This window comes from Vidua macroura, chromosome 3 (assembly GCF_024509145.1).
Source record: "Vidua macroura isolate BioBank_ID:100142 chromosome 3, ASM2450914v1, whole genome shotgun sequence".
Classification (NCBI taxonomy): Eukaryota; Metazoa; Chordata; class Aves; order Passeriformes; family Viduidae; genus Vidua; species Vidua macroura.
Window position 1 is genome coordinate 80,936,179 of NC_071573.1, and position 19,718 is coordinate 80,955,896.

The window sequence follows — 19,718 nt, forward strand, 5'->3', positions numbered from 1 at the left end:
AAAACACAGTAGTAAATGGTTTCTGAATTCTGATTACATTTAAAAATTTATATATCCCAATGAATTTTACTTTAATTAGCTGTTTTATAACATACCTTTTATAACTTGGGCAAAGTGAGTCAGGACAAGTGCTTAGCTGGGGTCAGACCACTGAGCAGGTACTCACAATGATTGCACTGACTTTTCACATAAATCAAAGAGGTTTTTTTTATAAACAGTGTTGCAACATGAAGATAAAAATTACATCAGTACACATTACTCTCAGACAAAATATTGCACTAGGTAAGCATTCTATCAGAATGGTTTCAGTGTACTCACAAAGAAAGGAGAAAGGCTGTTTCTATGTTGCTTTTCAATTTTATAACTAAGAGCTGAAATGAAACCACACATCCCTGACACTTACAAAAAGTATTATTCAGGACTTGGGTAGGGAGGAAGGTATTTAGCTAGTCAGAGAAATCCAAGGAAAGCTGGATAATTGAACAGAAAGACTCCAGGTTTAAAGTTTTTAAGAAACTTTTAATTTTAGTTTTCTGCTTTCCATAATGCAGAGATAGTGGAGCATGGGACAAATCTATTTACTGAATTTTCTGCTGACTTGCAAAGTCAAGTTTCCAGAAATAGAGACTTGGAATGCTTCCAACTTTCCTTTGTTAGTTATCTGTAAATAAACTTCTCAGAGCTACTTAATAGGAAATTCGGTAAAAGCCAGATTCTGTGGAAATTTTTTTTTTTTTTAAATAAAAGATTATGTAGTAGTATGAATACAAGGCCTAGCGATTAAATGTGAAGAGGTAAGTTTGAAAGACCTGCAAAATCTGTATCTGTTCATTGTTGCTTAACAACAGAAACCAAACCCTTCTAAATTAATCCTCTAGTCACACATTTAAAGCTGCGTAAATTCTCCAGCAGGACTACAGCATCCATATGGAAATTATTTTTGCTTACATACATGAATTTAGAGGAACAAAGCCACAGTCATACAGTACACAATGGGTTGTATGCAAAGAATTTCAGAACATACTGAAAACAAACGTCAGGGCTAGAGGTACAAACCAGCTAAGCACCTGCTCTGCCCCGGTGCTCTCCATCCTGACCAGGCGTAACCCCAGCCACCACAGCTGAAGCCAACCCACAGCTAATTACATCAAACATGTGCTCCTGACTGTACGAAGCTATGCAGCCCGTCCCCTTCGGGAAAGATCGGATTTCATGGCCATTTAAACAGCAGAAGGAAAGTGAAACTTGAACGTGACTCGAGCGCAGAGGCCCGGCTCCTGCGTGAGGCCGCGCCAGGGGGGTCAGCGGGGCCCGGGCCGATGGGGTCCGGGCGCGGTGCTCGGCAGCCCCTGTGCCAAACCCAGCGCGACGAGGCAGAGCCGCGCCTGCGAGCCCCCCGCAGCAGGTGATCATCCCAGACCAGCCTCCTTCTCCGGGCTGCTAGAAGGCAGCGCAGCCTGCATCCCCCGCAGGGCAGGGCTGCGGGTCCGCAGCCCGCCGCCCTTCGCACCTGGGCGGCCGCCCGGCGTCGCGCGGAGCCGCCGGTGACTCAGCGGCTCGCCGGTGACCCCCTCCCGCGGCGGCGGCGCCTCGCCACGGCTCTGCCCCCTCCCTCTCTGCCTCCCGCCCTCCCGGTAGGATCATCCCACCCCGCCGGGCGGTCACCTCAGCAGGAGGAGCCGCCGCCACTTTGCCTCCGCTCCCGCAGCGACCTGACTGCAGTCAGCCCCGCCGCGCCGCACCATGCAAGGAGGGAAGGGAGACGAGAAGAGGCGGGACGCCGCCCGGTCCTTGCAGCTCACCATGAAGAGGGGCTACGAGGTGCTCCGCGACCCCCACCTCAATAAGGTAGGGCCGGGCAGGGCAGGTGCGCCGCTGGCCGAGGAGGGCGGCTGCCCTCGCCCTCGCCGCGGCCCCCGCGGGTACGAACGGCCCTGCCGGGCGCTGCCCGCGGGGCCGGGGCCGCCTCTCGCCGCCGCCACCTGTCACGGCGCAGCGGCCGCCGGGCCGGGGGCGGCGGGCGCGGGGCAGCCGCACTTCCTGCGGGCCCGGCGCCGCTTCCTCTTCCTTCGGGCGGCGGGGGGCGGCCGGTGCCCTGCCCGCCGCCGCCCAGAGGGCCCGGGCCGCGGAGCCATCCTCCCGGCAGCCCCAGGGGATAGGAGCTGCAGCAGCGGCAGCACGGGGAGGAGGATGCTGCTGAAAGTTACGCCGCTCTGATGCGAGTTCCTGCTGCCGTGCTTCTGTCTTCCCGGTACTCTCTTTCTGTTCCAATCCTCTCTTCCACGGATGCTCCACCTCGTCTCCTGCGGGCAAAAGTGGTTGTTGGTGCTGTCCTGCATTTTCTCCCCTGGCAGGGTGGAAAATGTGTTTATCACAACTATTCCTCTTGGAGCTCTAAAATGCAGCCGCAGTTTCTCCCCGCTCTGCATCAGCGAATGTAGGCAGCTTTTCTAATAGATGCCATAGCACAGCAAAACCTTTTTGACACGTTTCCAGTTTGCTTAAGAATAGTAATTCAGCTTGATCATACTTTTTAAATGTGTAAAACTAATCTGGGAAACATAGAGCTGAGTAGAGAAGTGTTTGCACAAGTGCCTTGATAAAGATGCAAAGTTCAAATAATAGAATAATTAAATTGGCATAACAAGCCCTGAATTTACTGCCAAAATGAAAATTGGTTAAAAGTAGATAATAAACCACATCTTGCACATGAAGCCTTGGCCAGACCCTTACCTCCAAATTTCACCTTGCACATTAACTAGAATGGTGCTCTGACTTGTACATCCGCATTAGACTGCATATACAGTCATTTTGCTTATTGCCGAGTTGGATAAATTGACAAAAACCGTGTCTCTAGTTTTACTAGACAGGTTGACTCATCAGTAAAAGCTCCATATGTAAGTTAGATGAATAGTGCTTTTATTAGTCTTGGTGCTTGACTACAAAGTTTCCTTAGAGGCTGTCTTAAGTCTGTGTAGGCCTGAGAAGGTCTCCTGAGGTCAGGTTAAAGGAGAATTTACCAAAACATAAAACTCCCAAGAAGAAACCAAGGAGAGGCTGTTTTGCTTGGGTTTGTGTTTAAGCAGCTGTGTTATTAATGGAAAAAGTCTGATTCAGCATAACCAGGAAGGCCAACCCAACAGAAAACTCACCTTGTTTAAAGAAATAGAAGGGGGCCTGTTCTAAAATGCATTGACTGAAGGGCAGGCAGAGGCAGACTCATTGCAATGCTCACGCACCTTACATCTTACCTCTGAACAGCATACAGTGAGGATGGGTCATCACAGATGAGGTGCTGAAGGGGAAGGGTTTTGCTTGATTTGAATTCACATGAGAGAAGAGCTACAGAATATTCTGAGTTCCAAGAGACCCACAAGGATTATCAAGTCCAGTTCTTAAGTGAATGGCTTGTGTGAAGATCAGACTGACAACCTTAGTGAGTTAGCACCATGCTTTTCCTGGGTTAGGCTTTATTCTTTCATATTCTCACAGCTGTGGTATATCACATGTGTACTGTAAAGCAGAGAAGCAGGAAAAGATAGTTGTTCATTACCGGCCACATCTACCCAGTGAACAAAATTTGCTGTTAGAAATGCTCAGCTGAAAAATCTTGTCTTTATGCCTGTGAGAAAAGTCTGGTCCTGGTCTGTTAAAGGATAGGTAATCCCGTTTTCTGACTGAGACAGATGATGTTTTTTGTGGGTGTAGGTGTACTATACCCTAATGTATGTATGTACACCCACACCCTCATATGTGTATATTTGATTCTGTATAGGTGCACTAAACTCAGATATGTTGAGGACTGCCCACATGGTTGCCAGTTTGGCAGCTTGTGGCCTGCCTGCACACATGGAAGCTGCTACTCTCAGTTCACTTTCTATTGTCAAGGGCGTTAAACAAGCATCAGGTTGCTGAGAATTCAATTTAGAGTAGATAAAATATGTCCTCTAGTGATTCTAAAGTACAGGGATTTCTTGCAGTCCTGCAAGATGCCAGAACTTTCTGCTGTCTTCGCCTTGTCAAGGAGTTGCAATTTCTTAGGATCAGTGCTTTCTTTTGGATGTGGTGCCAGTTTTAAGAGGTCTGTTTGCACTTATGTGGCAAAAGTAGACTGTAAGTACTAAATAGTGGTATCTACTAGTGACTTGTAGAAAAGGAAGGCAAATGATGTTTTCAGGGTCTCTTAAGACCCTGGCAAGCAGGTAAAACTGAACTGTGCTTCAATATGTGTAAGCCTGGGGCCTATGTCCTTATTCCTTTTCTCAGACAAATTGAAAATTTTACATGGAACCATTCATACTTGAACATCTTTAAAAACAGATGTAAAAGAAATAAGTGCTAGATTTAAAAAGAAAAAACCCCAGTCAAAACAGAAAACCCAGTCCCAAAACCCTATCTCCATTTAGGTGCTCCATTCAAGTGCCCCACTCATTCAACAATAAAACTGGATTTCTTCATGCTTATCCATTGCTTTTTATACTTAACCTTCCTGGCTTTTGAGAGAAAAGGATGTGTGAATGCCAGGGTAAACACCCAAATTTCTTGGCCTCTGCTTCTACTTGGATGGCAAAATTGACTCCCTAGGCAATGTCATTCTTAAATCCTTTATGTTTGACTCTGTTAGTAATTCACAAACATGTCCAACCTTCAGCAGGAAAAAGTTCAATAAAAAATGTTTGGTGGTTTTGTGATGTGTTTCCCCTCTCTCCCCACCCCTTGTAAAGCATTTTGGGTCCCTGAGTGGTTTGTGCCATCTCAGCAGCAGTGACACATCAAAAATCTTGACAGTGGATTGTAATGGACTAAATTTGATTACTTGAGGATGTGTGTCCAGGTCTATAGACAATAATTGTAATTCAGTTTATTGTCTGAAATTTTAGGCTGTTATTGTTTAAATGTGTATTTGGAACCTTTCTGGTAATTGTCTGTCTTTTTCCCTCAGGCAACCAAACACATTGTAAATAGCAATTACAAGGAAAACAAACACAGTTTCACTTCTTTTCACTGAAATAGATTTGGCTGGGAGTAGTATGCTCTTTAAGCTGATGAGCTACAGAAATGTGGAAGTAATTTGCTCTTTCCCTACTGTAAATCTCATTTATGCTTTATTCAGTGGACAAGTTTACAATTTTTAGGCACACAGTTTAACGCTACAGTTTCATCTTTAATTTTTTACCTTTTAATATTTAAGCAAATTACATTTTCCCATAAGCTGGTTATTTTCAGAATCTTGGTGCGAAGATAGACAAACTCGCGTTTCGATACAAAACTTCCCCAATAGCCTGTATTAGTTGCCAAGTGTAAACTCTTCCCTGAGTGAGAAACTTTGCCGTTGGAGAAATGCTTTGTTTCCAGGCTGCTTTTATATTCTTGCAGAGCAATTCAGTGAGCAGTAAATAAGTGACTCTATTAAATCTAAGTGCTGGAGGGCTCTTTCTCCTCCCAAGATGTCTGATTTTAACTCCTCTGCTGAGTGACTGCTGTTGTCATTGCTGAGTATAATGTGTCTGTAAACTGTTTTCTTTCTCCTTTTTCTTTCTCTTTATTCAAGTTGCACTAAAGTGCTGTAGAATTTCAGAACAGACTGTCTGATAGGGCTGCTGAATATCTGAGAGTGCTCAGTGTCCATCCCACCTGCAATTGCATTGGTGTTTTACCCTTAGGTCTCCCAGATGTGATGCCCCTGAACCTTAGCAGGTTCTCACTAAGTGACATTAGTTGTTGGCTGGAGTTGATTGTCAGTGCATTGACTTATTATGGGATTTACTATAGAAGGACTATACTGGAACAGAGCAAAGGTCCATTCATCCCAGTGTCTTATTTCTAACAGTGGCTCAACTGGAACCCTCAGGAGAGGCACAAGAGTGAAGGTGCCTCTGGTGAATAATCAATTATAGGCTGAGGGAATGAGAAGGTGATTAGAGGGTCATTAAGATATGAACATATGTCTCTTCTATCAGTTTACACATGTACTAGATGTACTAATTAGATGTACTAATGAGATTAGATGTACTAATTTACTAAAAATCAATTGCAAACTTCTTAGAGAGACTCATGGACTTCCCATTTTGCTCTGCATTTTAGACAGTGGGATGAGAATGCTTGTGAAATACAATTAGATTTTGTTCTGTACACAACTAGTTGCTTCTCTAAAAGAAAATTCGACTTTTATTGGGTGACATATAAAAAGGGTTTTATGACTTTGACACTAGTGGGCAATTTTATATTCAACTACTGAAGTTCACATGAAAATTACACAACCGAAAATTGTTTTTAATGCCTGAAGTAGATTTGCAGCAAAACAGTTTTAGGTTTCAGCTTCCTGTGACAACTTACACCACTATTCAGTTGCTATTAATGCTTTTTAGCTTACTGCATAACTTCTTCTCCTTCTTTTTATTTGCTTGTAATTCAAGTCACAGAACTTTGTTCCCAACTTGCTGTCTCAGCACTCTGTTTCATAATGGCAAGCAAAAGAACTGGAGGCCTACAGGAAGAAAAGAACATAACACCAACTACAGCAACTTACCTACAAGGTCAGGAGAAAGGATTGAAGGCAATGAACATTGTGAGCTGTATACATTTAATAGAAGACAGTGATAAAATAAACACTGATTTAAACACTTTATGCTTTTTCCAACACTTTCTCCTTATTAATAGTATGCAGGACAACCTGCCCCTGCCTTAAAATAAGAACCGGGGGAAAAAAACACAGAATTTATTTTTACAGCCCCTCCACACATACTGAAAATAAAAGCAGTCATACAAAAGACATCTTGCATGACTACTCCTCCCTCACACCTCAACAAGGTGTTTACAGAAAGGAGGAATACACTGCCAGTGTGACAACCTCCTCACCCAGCCCTATGGTACCCACCAGTGAGCCACTATCAAGCTCACACCCTTGCCCAAAACCTAAGCAAACAAGGTAGCTGCATTCTGCCAGCCTGCAACTTATGATCTTGATTGTTAAAGAGCAAACAGTTCTTCTATGAGCCAACCTCACACTTGAAGAAACTCCTGGTTTAAGCTGCTGTTCAGAGCAGCAACTAGTGTCAAAGATCCCAGTACGAGCCATTGGTTATAAATGTTATTTGAATAGAAACATTAATCCTGGCACAGAGCACCTTGCAAGCAGGATCTCTCTGTATTTAAATTGGGTTAAATGTGTCTTTTGACAGTAGGTTTTATAGAGATGCTGGCCAGAGTACTTGAGTTCTGTTTTTTAATCCTACTTATGGATGCTGACAATAAATCGGAGTAGAGCTCACTGAGAAATTTTACTTCTGTCTAGGTAAAATAAACTGCAGAGAGTATCTTGGAGTACAGAGGTTCTTACTTTGCATTCTGCACTTTATATATCCAATTCTGCTCAGTCAGTGTCTTGTATCAAGCTGTTGCTGTAAAAAGCAGAAGTTGTGGCCGTAGGAGGCACAAGGTTCTCTCCCTCAGCCCTGCTTGCCTTGTGGAGGGGAGGAGGAAGAGAGCTGCATGTGACAGAATGTTTCTTATTAACCAATGACCAGAGGTTAAAATGTACCATCTTTGCTTTGTCATGCTTTCCTTCCTTGCCTGCTCAGGTGGTTCTGGCTTCTGTTGCCTATGCCTGCAGGGGTTGATGCAGAGTTTCATGCCAAAGGTCTCCTTGCTCCAGGCTCTGGAGGTCTGAAAGAGAGTATTAATTCCCTTCAGTTAGGTCCTTCATTAAGTTTTTTCCAATTTATAGTTGAGAATTTTTAGTGGAACTGCTGTTTCGAAGAAACTTCAAAAGGATCATTTAGTAGAGGACGTGATCCTGGGATTTCAGCTGCAGTAGCAAGTGGTTTGTCCTCCCTGCAAATCTGAAGAGCTCTTGTAAGGTGTCATTTGTGCTCCCCTGGATGGAGCAAATGTATGGAGGTTGCCTGTGTGCTCTGTTGCCCATCATGGCTGGAAGATTAGCATGGAAAGGGCAGAAGAGAACAGAAATAGCACTATTGGTTTGTGTGCCTGTCTAATGAGATTGGTTATACAATAATAAAGTTTGTCAGTAGTAGCCCGTTAGTTAAGCTTTGTTTGAATGTTCTTGTCAGTCACAGAGGTGCTTTCTCTGTACTTTGTGCCCAGACCAGGCCTGGCCTGTGACTGGGAATAGTTTTACAGAAATTATCTCTATTGTCTGGTTTAACATAACACCAAGGAGCTAAATCTGGTATAGGAAAAAGGCAATAGAATGTGGATTACCAGTTCTAATATATGGTGGCCAAAATTTTGTACAGGAAACTGCAGACAAACATGACACAGCAACCATGTACCTACAAACTAGGATAGGTGTGACTTGGAACAAACTTCCCCATGGACAGGTAAAAGTAGCAAGGCTATGCTTTAAATTGCAAGAGACTGGGGAAAGGCTTTGGTGCTTCCAAGTGTTTCACCTGATGTAGGAATCCAAATATTTAAATTAAGATGCTGATGGTTTCTATTGAGAGGCAGAGGATGAATTTGGGTTGATGCTAGAATGTTCTGCCGTACCATTCAGGGAGAAGAGTATCATACACAGTCACCAGCAGTGCTTTCTAGAAGGGCTTGCAGTCATAAGAAATCTAACTTACCCAACTGATGTATTAAGAAGTGTTATTTATTGTTGGTGTCCTATTCTCAAAACCTATGAAGTGCCTTGTGGTTCTGAAATTGCAACTGTGAAAGCTCTCTGTGGATTGTGTTGTATGTCTGTTCATCTTAAAAAAAAAAAATCAAAGTCATGGATGAAGTCAAGGATGATAGGGGAGGCCATCTAATAGGTGCTTTAAGATATTGTCAAAATAAATTGAATAATTTTATTACTATTCACCCTATGCAGCCTGCATAGATTGAGCTGCTATATCAGTCACTCTTTTTTTACTTTAACCTTTCTCCCCTCAGTAGCAAATTTATACCTTTGAGAAGTAAATGGTTGCTGTCAGGCATATTGATACTGAATCTCCATGAATTTACATTTTAGAAATAGTTCTATCTTTTTTTTTTTTCCTAGAACAAAATTATATGCTTCCAAAGAAATAAGAAAATTGCTGTGTAATTATGTGTTGGGTTATCATTATGACTAATTTTCTTGATTTTGTGACGTGCAGCATGATAGTAGGAATTTTAAGGTTGCCTCAAAGGACTGTCAGTGTGACACACATTACAGATAGCTCCAGGAGCTGGAACTGGCAAGATCTCCCAGTCACAGGAAACCTAAGGATTGGACCATTCTCACAAATAAGCTCATGGCATTTATGAGGATGATAAATTTGTAGAGGAAGTATTAGGGAAAGACCTAAGAACCTGATCCTAATACCAGTTTTAATAGTGTAAGCTGAGAGTAAATGAATGATAGAAGGATTCAAGAGTGGAAGCTGCTGCAAAACTGCCATGAAATTAATAATGCATTAATCCTGGTGCACTAATCCTTAAAAATACCCAAAAAACCAACCCATTGTCATATGGAGAGTTTGAGCTCCTTTAACCTTCACAGATTGCTGGTTTCCTAGCAGCTAGTGTAGAAAGAAATGTTGAAATATTCACAGTTTGCAAGCTAAGTGGTTTTGGCTAGTCTGACTAATTTGTTTAAAGTAATGAATATTACAGTATCTCATGTTTAATTAAGGTGACTTTAAGAATCTAAATCTTTGGGTAATTTCAGTGATTAAAAATGCTCTGGAGAAAGCTAAGTTTGTTTCTGTTAAAAACGTGTCTCTAATTTTGTCTAAAAATTACTTATGCATATTCCTTGGCATAGTTTATTTTAGGAGTTAATGAAAAATAACCCCTGCATTGCATGCATAAGGAAACATGTTTTGGTCTTAAGCTTTGCTAATGTAATTTGTTGCATAATTCCGGAGGCAAAAATCCTGCCTTAGAAGAAGGAGGTCACGGGGCACTCTGGCTCCTTGCAGAGCACTGTGTACTTTCTGTTCAAATCAGTGTTTGTAATTTACTTGGATACTGTTAGTGGCTATTCCTGTGTGAAACATAATACTCTGAGCAGGACCTGAATTTGTTTACAATATAGAGGAAGCAGAGGAAGTGCTTTTTATATACGTAGCACATAACATAGAACTGAAGGAAAAAAAGCTCTTATGATCTGAAGACTTCTGACTTTCAGCCAAAGATGTGGAAATATGTCAAGATGCAGTTGTCTGGTGTGGGAGCTCAAAAAGCAGATTTGTCCGTCCTAAGATATAAGTGAGGCATAGAGCAACCATGAATTTTATCATTGCATGTTTATGCTTAGGTTTTACCTACTTTGTTTGAGTAGTAGCTGTTACCCATTTCTGGCTTAGAAAGTTTTTTTTCCTCCTCAAAAAACAAAGTCTAATATTAAAACTAAATCACTATTCTGCTTCTTCTTATCCCTCTTATCATTAGAAGTGATTTAAAAAATTGAAAACACCTTTGGTTCAATGTAACTTTGCTTAAATAGATGCAGTCTTAAGTCTTCTGTTAGTATTTTAGATTCATCTGTCTTATTAATGAATTGTATTCATCTTTATTGGAACAGAGTAGGTGCTGTGAGGTATGAAATAATTTCATATCCAATTCAGATTGGATATCACAGTTTAGTTTTCTTCCTCTTGTCCCTTGTGAATGATACCCTTTTAAGTTTTCTTTTGGCATGGAGTTTAGATAATATTGCTCTGCATGAGAAGGACAAGAATTATTTTGAAATACGTAATTCCTTTTTCCACAAAGGCAAAAATAATTCTGGCTTTTTAATGACCAAGAAAAAAATATCTTTGCCTTAAATTGGTCCTGGAATGGAGTGCATAGTGGTGATTATGAAGCGTGCTGTAACATTTACAGTACTGATGTGTAGCTGACTTACTGGATTTCATTCTCCAGATACCTGACTTTACAAAGCAGATTTATGTGTGTGGGATGTATTTACGAAAGAGACAGTAAAGCCTCTTTACCTGAACAGTCAGAGTTCAATAGTTACAGATAAAAGTCAGAACAGAAGAACATAGTATTGTCCAAGTAAAATGAATAACTGAGTTTGTCAAAGCACTTAATGTTGGTTTGATTTGACTTGAATCTCTACTACTGAAGGTAAATGTATCTGCTATTTACAGGAAAATTGAAAAAAATGATGAAAATTAATTTCAAAGTTTTGATTTTGTGCTGTAGCAGTTACTGGAGTAATTCTATAAGGTCCTTAGGTTTGCATAGCTTTGGTTTAGCCCAGGCATAAGCCAGTTTTAAAAGTTATGTCCTAGGAGGAAGGGCTGGGGAAGAATGAAGAGCCTTCTTTCAGGGGATTGGGATTCAGGCTCTTGGACCTTCTGCAGGAGTGAGATCTTGCAGCAGTTTTTTCTTGTCTCTCTCCAGTCTTTTCAGTCTTCCTCAGATCATATGTTTTAGGTGACTGCTTGGCATGTTAATTCCAAAGGTTTCTCTGAAATTCTTTCCTTGCTTTTGGCTGGAGCTCATGTAGGTCAGTTGTCCTTTCAATTCCAAGACATCATCTCAGTATGTTTCAAGTTGCCTGTATCCCAGGAGTGTTTTGAAATTCAGTGATGCAAATTTATGACTTACTATAATCTTGGGAGAGCATAAAATCGGTGTGGTTTATCTGTTTTTTTGTTGTTGCTTTTTGTTAAGACAAGAGTTCATGATAGATTTCTCTGAGGCTGAGGTTTACCAATTGCATAGCTTTCTGTAAATGAAGTCTGGATAAAGCATTACTCTTGTTCATGTAATAGAGGATTTGGCATCTGCCTGGTTTCTTAGGTCAGTCAAGGGTCAGGTAAGGAAATAGCTTGCTAATTCTGAGTTATGTTTTTTTAATTCTTGTAGAGCATGCAAATTCTTACATTTAGCACAACGCAGTGGTTGAACTAAATGCATCTATCGTAGCTGGGGATAAATAAATCTGGGTGAATAAAGAGGTATCAGAAAAGATGTCTTACTGTGTACTGCAGTGCAAAGAGGGCTTGCAGCACTCATCCTCAGCAGCTGTTTGAAAGGAACACTTTATCTAAGCTCAGAAAAAGTAGAGCATCTCACTTTGCATCTTACCTGGGGAAACATAACCAGTGTGGCTCTTTCTTGTAGCCACTCATGTTGTGTTTGCTGTAAGAGCAAAAGTGTTCCAGGTCAGGGGTCTGTGTGAAACTGGAGCCTCTTAGCTCCTGCCAGGCTGTTTGTGGTACTGAGCTCTTGTGCTTCTTGGAGTACAGGGATAAGCTCCAAGTAGGAAATAAAAAGTGAGTTCTTTCTTGTGAGGTGTAATTATTGCAAAAAAAAAAATTTCTGTAGGATAAAGACACATCCTTCAAACTGATGTCATTTCCCAAACTTCCTAAACTTTGTGTCATTTATGGCAAGAAGTAACTTTGTTTTGGTTTTATAGTTACCAAGTCCTCTAACTATTCTTTAGTTAGGAGTAATGGTTAAAACACAGGTAAGAAGAATAGATGAATACAGGAAAGCATCATATAGTTGTCATAGTGTACCACCAGCAATTTAAACAGGGGGTGTGGCTGACACACACCCTTTCTGGTTTGCTTTGAGGTACACTTGACAAATCTTAAAAAGCTTTCTTTGTCTTACTTCAGAACTATGTAATGCGTATGAGTACACACATTTCCCCCCCTTAATTACTGAGCTTTGCTTTATCAAGAGAGACAAAATATTGTAGTAGATTGGGCACTGGACTGGAAACTAGGTCATGCACTAAGAATATTAAATGTTAGTCATTTAGTTTTCTCATCTGAATAGGCAAACAGCATTTGAGAAGTGTTCAGGATGAAAACTAGTATGAAGTACTAGGTCTTGTATAATTACTCATTTTACATAGTGTTTACATTGTCTTTATACTGCTATAATCTAGTTTCTGTGTACAATTTCTTTCCTTGGTGGAGGGAATCATCTTCTAGTTTTTGCAGTAATCAGTCAGCAAGCTGATAGTTCTTTAAAAGTCGTATCTAAGTAGACCCATGTTGAATCTATATAGTCCTGACATATTTTATCCATGTCCTTTTACTTTCTACTGTATTGCAATTAAAAGTAGAGGGGGTATTAATGGATATGCAGTCTCCTGAACATACAGTTTCCTAGATCCATGAAAATCCATTAGACATGACTGCAAATCATGGCCCATACTCAATGCTGTGGGGGTAAAATGAAGATCTAAATAGGCAGGAAGAGCTCATCCATCTGTGTAGCTAAACCTGCTCCTGGCTTCAGGCCATGCTGTGCCACATGCAGATTAGTTCTAATTAGATGAAGTGGTAGCTGACCCTTGGCTGCCTCCTCTAAGCCTCCTGGTCCTGGGCAGCATTCGGAGGGTTGCCTTCTTTCCAGATGAATAGGGAGAAGAGGTGAGAAAGTGTTCAGTATTTATCACCTGAATGCCTGGGGAAACTCAGGTCAGTGCTTCCTGCAAGAAAAGGTATTTTAACCTCCAGCTAGGCACTGTTCAGTAGTTTTTAACTCAGTGAAACTTCACTTCTTTAAGAAGCTAGAATTCATGTCTCCAGGACTTAAATGCATGTCATGATGTGAATGAAGGCTGACTTTCTAAGGGTATATTTATCTGTCTGACGATTTTGCTAGCTACTGAATAGGCAGAGGTGATATAAATCTGACACCCACTGTTTTCCCAAACTTAAGAATTTAGATGTTCATTCCCTAGAGAAATTGTCCTTTGTGTATAAAGGCTGAATAAAACCACGTTGTATGCTGGAGCTATTACTGTCAAAGATAACTTTTTATAATCTTTTAGTTCTTTCCTAAAATGTGCTAAAACAATACATGTATATGTCTTTCAATTAGAAGGAGCTGCATACATTTTCTTTAGGTATGAATTCTTATGATATTCTTGGAAATCACACTTCTGTAGTGTAAATACCCAGGAAAATAAGATTTACTTTGAAAGATAACTCAATGAAGGCTTAACAGTTAGCAAAATGAATCTATTTGCACACCAAAATATAGAACGATATCCTAAACCTATCCTATTTTGTAATAATTTCTTAATTCAAAGTGGATTCCTTTCTTCTGTTATGGGTTTCAGCAGTGACATGAAAGCCTACATGAGAAATTAATATCTGTGAATCTAATCCTGAAAATAATTATATAAGTAGCTACAGAAAAGTAATGCTTGTCTGGCTGTGCTCCAACTTGCCAGCAGTGCAACTCTCAAAGTATACATGGTAAGCATTTTTTTTTTTGTCCCTGAAAATACTTACATGCATCTATTTACTTAAATACAAAGAAATAATCTTTCAGCTACCATGAGGAAATGTGGCACATGCATAAAAGCCCCATTTATCTTGTACTGACCTGTTACTTACACTTCATTACTTTGCATAGGCGAAGCTGCCATGTGGAGAACAGAGCAATAGGGCAGTATTAGACATACAGCTGTAGGGATCCAAAGCTGGATCTCTTTTGGTGAGTCTGCTCTGCATTCCCTGAATCTGTTATCCTCAGCAAATCTAATTAATAATAATAATAGTAAAATTCTCATTAATCTCATTTTGGTGCTGTGGGTGTTGTGCTAGCACTGTGAGAAATGCAGCTTGGGGTAAAGATGGTACGAACAAGAATTTTCCCTACCTGTCCTGTCCTTTCTTCACATTATATGTTGTTATAGGCAAATAGATTTCTGTTTCCAACACAAAATAAATGTTTTCAGGAGCAGAACCTGTTTTGGCTGGAAACTTCTTTTGAGTCATAGCATGAAGAGAGCCTCAGCTTCTCTAGATTGTGTTTGCTGCTGTTTGGCTCTGCATTGAAATGAGTAGTTAAAGGAAAATGCATGCTAACCATTGAGTGGTTTTGTTAGATGTGGCATATGGGACTGCAGTATTCGAAGTAATCACAACAGCACGTCTTGGTTTTAAAATAATACCTTCTAAACAAAAGTACTCCCTCTCTTATAGTTTTCCATGCTAAGGAGCTTGCAAAGAGTATTTTTATGAATGTTTTTCATTATTTAACTTAGCCATTTTAGTCAGTGCTCTGACATTTTATCTGTATAGTACGTTTTGTCAAAGCATGTTAGTTTAATTTTGGGGATTTTTTTTTGTGTACTTTATTAATGTATTGTACTGGAATTAGCCTGTCTCAATGAGGCTTTGCAATACTTCGTCCCAGATTAATGAATTAGTTATTTTCGGTTGCTAAAAACTGTGGTGCTTCTTAAAATGATCCTTTTTTCTGTGAAGATTGTTGTCTCAATGCTGCTTAGTGAAAGAATGTGAGTGAAATGTTATTATAAAACCATAGTGTGATTCCTGTCAAAAGGGATCTCAGAAATCCAACCTCCTACTCAAGGCAGGGTCAGATATGGAGACAGAACAGGTTGCTCAGGGCTGTATCCTGTCAGGTCAGGAAAATCTCTAAGATAGAAACTGTACATCTTCTCTGGGCAACCTATGTATGTGTTTGTATTCAAGAGGAATTTCTTTTTTCATTGTATTTAGTCTGAGCCTCTCTTTTATCTTATGATTGTTGTCTCTTGTCCTTCTGCTGTGTACTGCTGTAGAGAGCTTGGATCTGTCTTCTAGATAGCCTCAGCATAGGTGCTGGAAGGCTGCTCTTAGGCTCCTCCCAAAACATTCTCTTTTCCAGGCTAAAAAAGCCTAGTTCCATAACTGGGAATGTGCTTCATCCCAAATCATCTTGGTGGCCCTTCAGTGAACTTGCTCAAGTTCATTGATGTCTTTCCAATGTTAGAGACTCAGAGTTGGACTCTGCAGTCTGAGTGCCAAGTAAGCAGGATGATCATTTGCCTCAGCCCATGTCATACCATACTGCTGCTGATACAGCTCAGGATACTATTGGCTGCCTTGGCCTGTGCACATTGGTGGCTCCTGCTCAGCTTGCTGTCCACCAAGTCCTTTTTGACAGATCCACTTCTTCCAAGCCAGTCAGTCTGTCGCCAGCATGAACCATTGCAGCCTGTATTGTTTACTTTCTGGATTGCAGCATTTTGCATTTGTCTTTGTTGAATTTCATAATGTTCCTGTCAGCCCATTTCTCCAGGTGAAGTCCCTTTGGATGCCAGCCCTGCTCTTGGGTGTGTATATCCCCACAGTTGCCCCTGTTTGGTGTCACCTGCATACGTGGTGATTTTGTGCTCCTCTGCTCTCTCCAGGTCATTGATAAAAATGTTAAACAGGACAGGTCTCGTTACAGACTCCTGCAGCACTCTTACTGGGAGGTGCAGTAGAACCCATTAACTGGTTCCTCTGAGCCCCATCATCCAACAGCAGCCTTTTACCCATCTGGTTGTCCACCCATCTACGCTGTAATATCCCAACTTGGGTGCATGGATTTTTTTGGATCCAGTTGTCAAAGCCTTGCTTAAAGTGACATAAATGACATATTCTGTCTTCACTTGTCTGTAAGTGCAGTCATTTTATCATAGAAGGTGATCAGGGATGATTTACCCTTGGCTTAAGGCCAGTCTGTGATTTCCTGCTTGCCTTTTTCTGTTCACTTAGGATCTTGAGCTGTACTAGTCCATGGTCATTACACCTAAAGCTGGTATTGATTACTGTATCCCCAGTCAGGTCTTCCTAATTTGTGAAAAGCCAATCCAGTTTTGCATCACCTCTGACTAGTTCACCCAGAGTCTCATATATCATCTCGACCACTTTCCAGTAATCTCCTGGATTGTTTGTGTCCTGTCATGTTGTTCTTCTAGCAGAAATGAAGGAGATTAAAGACTTACCATAAAAATAGGGAACTGTGATCTAGAGACTTACCTTGTATGTACTCAAGGAACTAGAACAGTTTGTCAGCCTGATATGTGATTACTATTATTGCTACCTGCTGCAGTCTGAGATTTTAGTTACTCGGCTAAGCATTTATATTCTTCTTATAGAAACAGCAGCAGGAGGAGGAAATGTTTGCATACACATTGCCTATGTGCATGACCTCTATATGTAACTTGTACATTTTGTTGAGTAGGTCTCTCTTAGCAATATTATACAAGTTTTGGAATGCTTTAAGAAAAGAGAAGTTATTGTGTTTCCGATTCCTGTGCTGCTATTTAAGGAATTTAGAAAGTGTGGGGTATTTTTGTTTGTTTGGTTGGTTGGTTTTTGTGTGTGTGTGATTTTGAAATCAGCACTTCTGTAAATGAAATACAGAGTAATTAGGGCAGCTTCTTGAGAAGCTGGGGAAATACTTGCTCCAGTAGATGTTCATTCTGTTTGTGTAAGTAGCTGTTGTGAGGGGAAGGTCTGTCAGAACCCTCTAGTTCTCATCCCATCCTACTCTTTCTGGCACAAGAGGAGGCCATTTGGGGCTGTTTCTGAAGCAAAATTGTTCATAGTAATTTTAAGGAATTCTTCTAATAACTACTAAGTGAACAATCCCATCATCACTAAAGAACTTAATTTCACAGATTGAGAATCTTCTAGCTGGGTCTACAGAGCAACTAAGCTGTGATGATTTTATTTCTTTCATTTTCTACACCCTAGTTGTTTTTACTCTCCTCAGCTCATTTAGGTTTTGGTGCTTGTAAATTTAACTGGAAGCCACAGTCCAAGTGTGCTGCAGAGGAGACATTAAGGGAAGGTTTTAAAAGCCTCCACAGAAACTGTGTCAAGCTGTCTTCTGCTCTAGTTGAGTGAATTATTAAAGTAGCTACCACCTCTGTTACTAAATAAAGTAATACAAAAGCTAGCAGTGGCAACTTGAAACTCTCCTGGCTAGCAACCTATAGATAGGTTGCTGTAGTTAAGAGTTCAAAGCATGGTCTGTCTTGCTGTCATAACTGATTTTACTCACTTGAAAAAGGAGATCTTTGGTCTTGCTAGAATTCTGTCTCTGATATTTGGAATCTTTTGTTCTCTGGTTTTTCTGTGTATTTTCAGCTCACAGCTGTTCCCATGCCAAGTACCTTTCTTACAGCTGTTTTACAGCTTTAGGTTATGCTTGGATTCTCAGTGTTCTCTGGATGCCCTAATAGTAGCTTAGAAACTGAGACTCAGAGTCACAGAATAATTTGGGTTGAAAGGGACCCCTGGAGCTTATCTAGTCCAGCTTTTTGCTCAAAGCAGGGACAGCTTCAAAATACTGCAACATGTGTGAATCTAATGAAACCAGATGAAAGGGAGCCTGGTGGACCTATAGCCTAGAGGAAAGAGGGATGCCTGTATACTTTTACCTTTGAGTTCCTGAAAAGGCTTGTCCCACTGCCCTGAAAGGTTGCTGAATGTGCTGTCTACTTCAGAGGTGTAAAACAACCTCCATGGCATTTATTGGCTAACTGACCACCTTCCTTGTTGTGGTCTAGACCCTCAAACAAGCTGGAGCTCTACAGGCTCAGCAGTCTTGGTGACTAGAGAAGAAATTTGTCTGCTAGAGGTTTGCTAACTATGGAGTTACAAGAGATAGGAGTAAATAGTAAAGCTTGGCTGGCAATAAAGAAGACAGATTAAGTCAAGAAGGCACTTGACTTAATCAATGAGAGTAGAAGTAGCACAAAAAAATCCTTCATGAGTCAGCATCACCACTGATCAGGAACCTCTTCAGGGAGAAAGCCAAAATCTGTTGTTGTAGCTCCTCTTGGAGGTACAGGCTGCTTTTTTCAATTTACAGTTATTCTGAGTCATGTGCAATTCTTATGACTGCACAACTCAGACTAATTTAATCATATTATTCTTGCTTATATTAACGTGTCAGTGGAAATCTAACAAGTACATAATAAAAAAGAATGTGACATTTTTCTTTATTCTGTTGGAAAGAAAAACATAACACTTGCTGTAGCTCGTGGTCATATTAGAATCGTTTCCATACCAATCTCTTACATCTTAATTAAAGTTATGTGCTCACATCTATAGATTTGCAAACAGTATGCAAGTAGTAAATGCTGCAGTTGATGGTCTGTATTTTCAATAGTAAGTGGCATAGATCTGTAGATCAGACACCCACAATACACAATGTTAAGGACTTCTTAATGAGATTTTGAGGCTTGGAGCTATTAAAAAATCGGTTTATTTTTTGTTTGGTTTGTTTTCTTTAGTAGGGAGCAGAATATTTATGGTTGTTTTGTGTTTGTTTTTTTTGTTTGGGGTTGCTTTTTTTGGTACTTTTGAACTAACTGTAGTCTGATCCCATGAACTGAACGTCTACTTACAGCTCAGGCATATTAGATGAACTCCTGGAACCTATATTCTAACTCCTTTTTATCCAAAAAGAATTCACTTCAAGTGCTGCAATACTGTTCCACAACATGAGCGAAATACAGTGAGTGGTGACAGCCAGGAAATTTGATTCAAAAGACTCCCTTCAGTTCAAGTAAATGTGCATGTACCTAATATGTATCATTAAGAAATAAGGGATTCAAAGCGTTTAGCTGTCAGGGTTTAGGCAATTCTGTAGGCCCCAACATGTTTTAGTGCAGTAAAAATATTTCATTGTATGTTTTAACTGTACACAGATGTATGCTGTGGTTTAAATCCATGCAAGAGAAGACAATAACCTTAATACAAATTTCACTTTTATCAGATGCAATTTATGATGTTGCTGGGGCTTAATATACCCATGCTCTATTGATATACCATGGTTTGTTTCTGCATGAGCAGCCATCCTTCTCCTAAAAAGGAAGTGAGAGAATTTCACCTGTAATAAGATCAGTGAGATTTGACATGCATCAAAATGTGGGCAGCACTTTCCTGAGAGGGTCATATCATTTCTCTTCTAAGCTGTCATCTGCCCCAGCTGTTAAAACTAGCAAA

The 19,718-nt window shown here is 40.6% G+C and overlaps 1 protein-coding gene across 2 annotated transcripts in view; it reads left to right on the forward strand.

Moving 5' to 3' along the window:
• The first annotated feature begins 1,552 nt into the window (after window positions 1–1,552).
• The window catches only part of ME1 (malic enzyme 1), a 152,863-nt gene continuing 134,697 nt past the window's right edge, over window positions 1,553–19,718 (forward strand). The window contains exon 1 of one of the 2 annotated variants that reach the window (XM_053973257.1): window positions 1,553–1,848. In XM_053973257.1, coding sequence (XP_053829232.1) covers window positions 1,744–1,848 — 105 coding nt within the window. In that variant the 5' untranslated portion in view covers window positions 1,553–1,743. Of the gene's footprint in view, window positions 1,849–2,125; window positions 2,252–19,718 lie in introns of those variants that run through there. The other variant, XM_053973258.1, reaches the window with a different exon arrangement.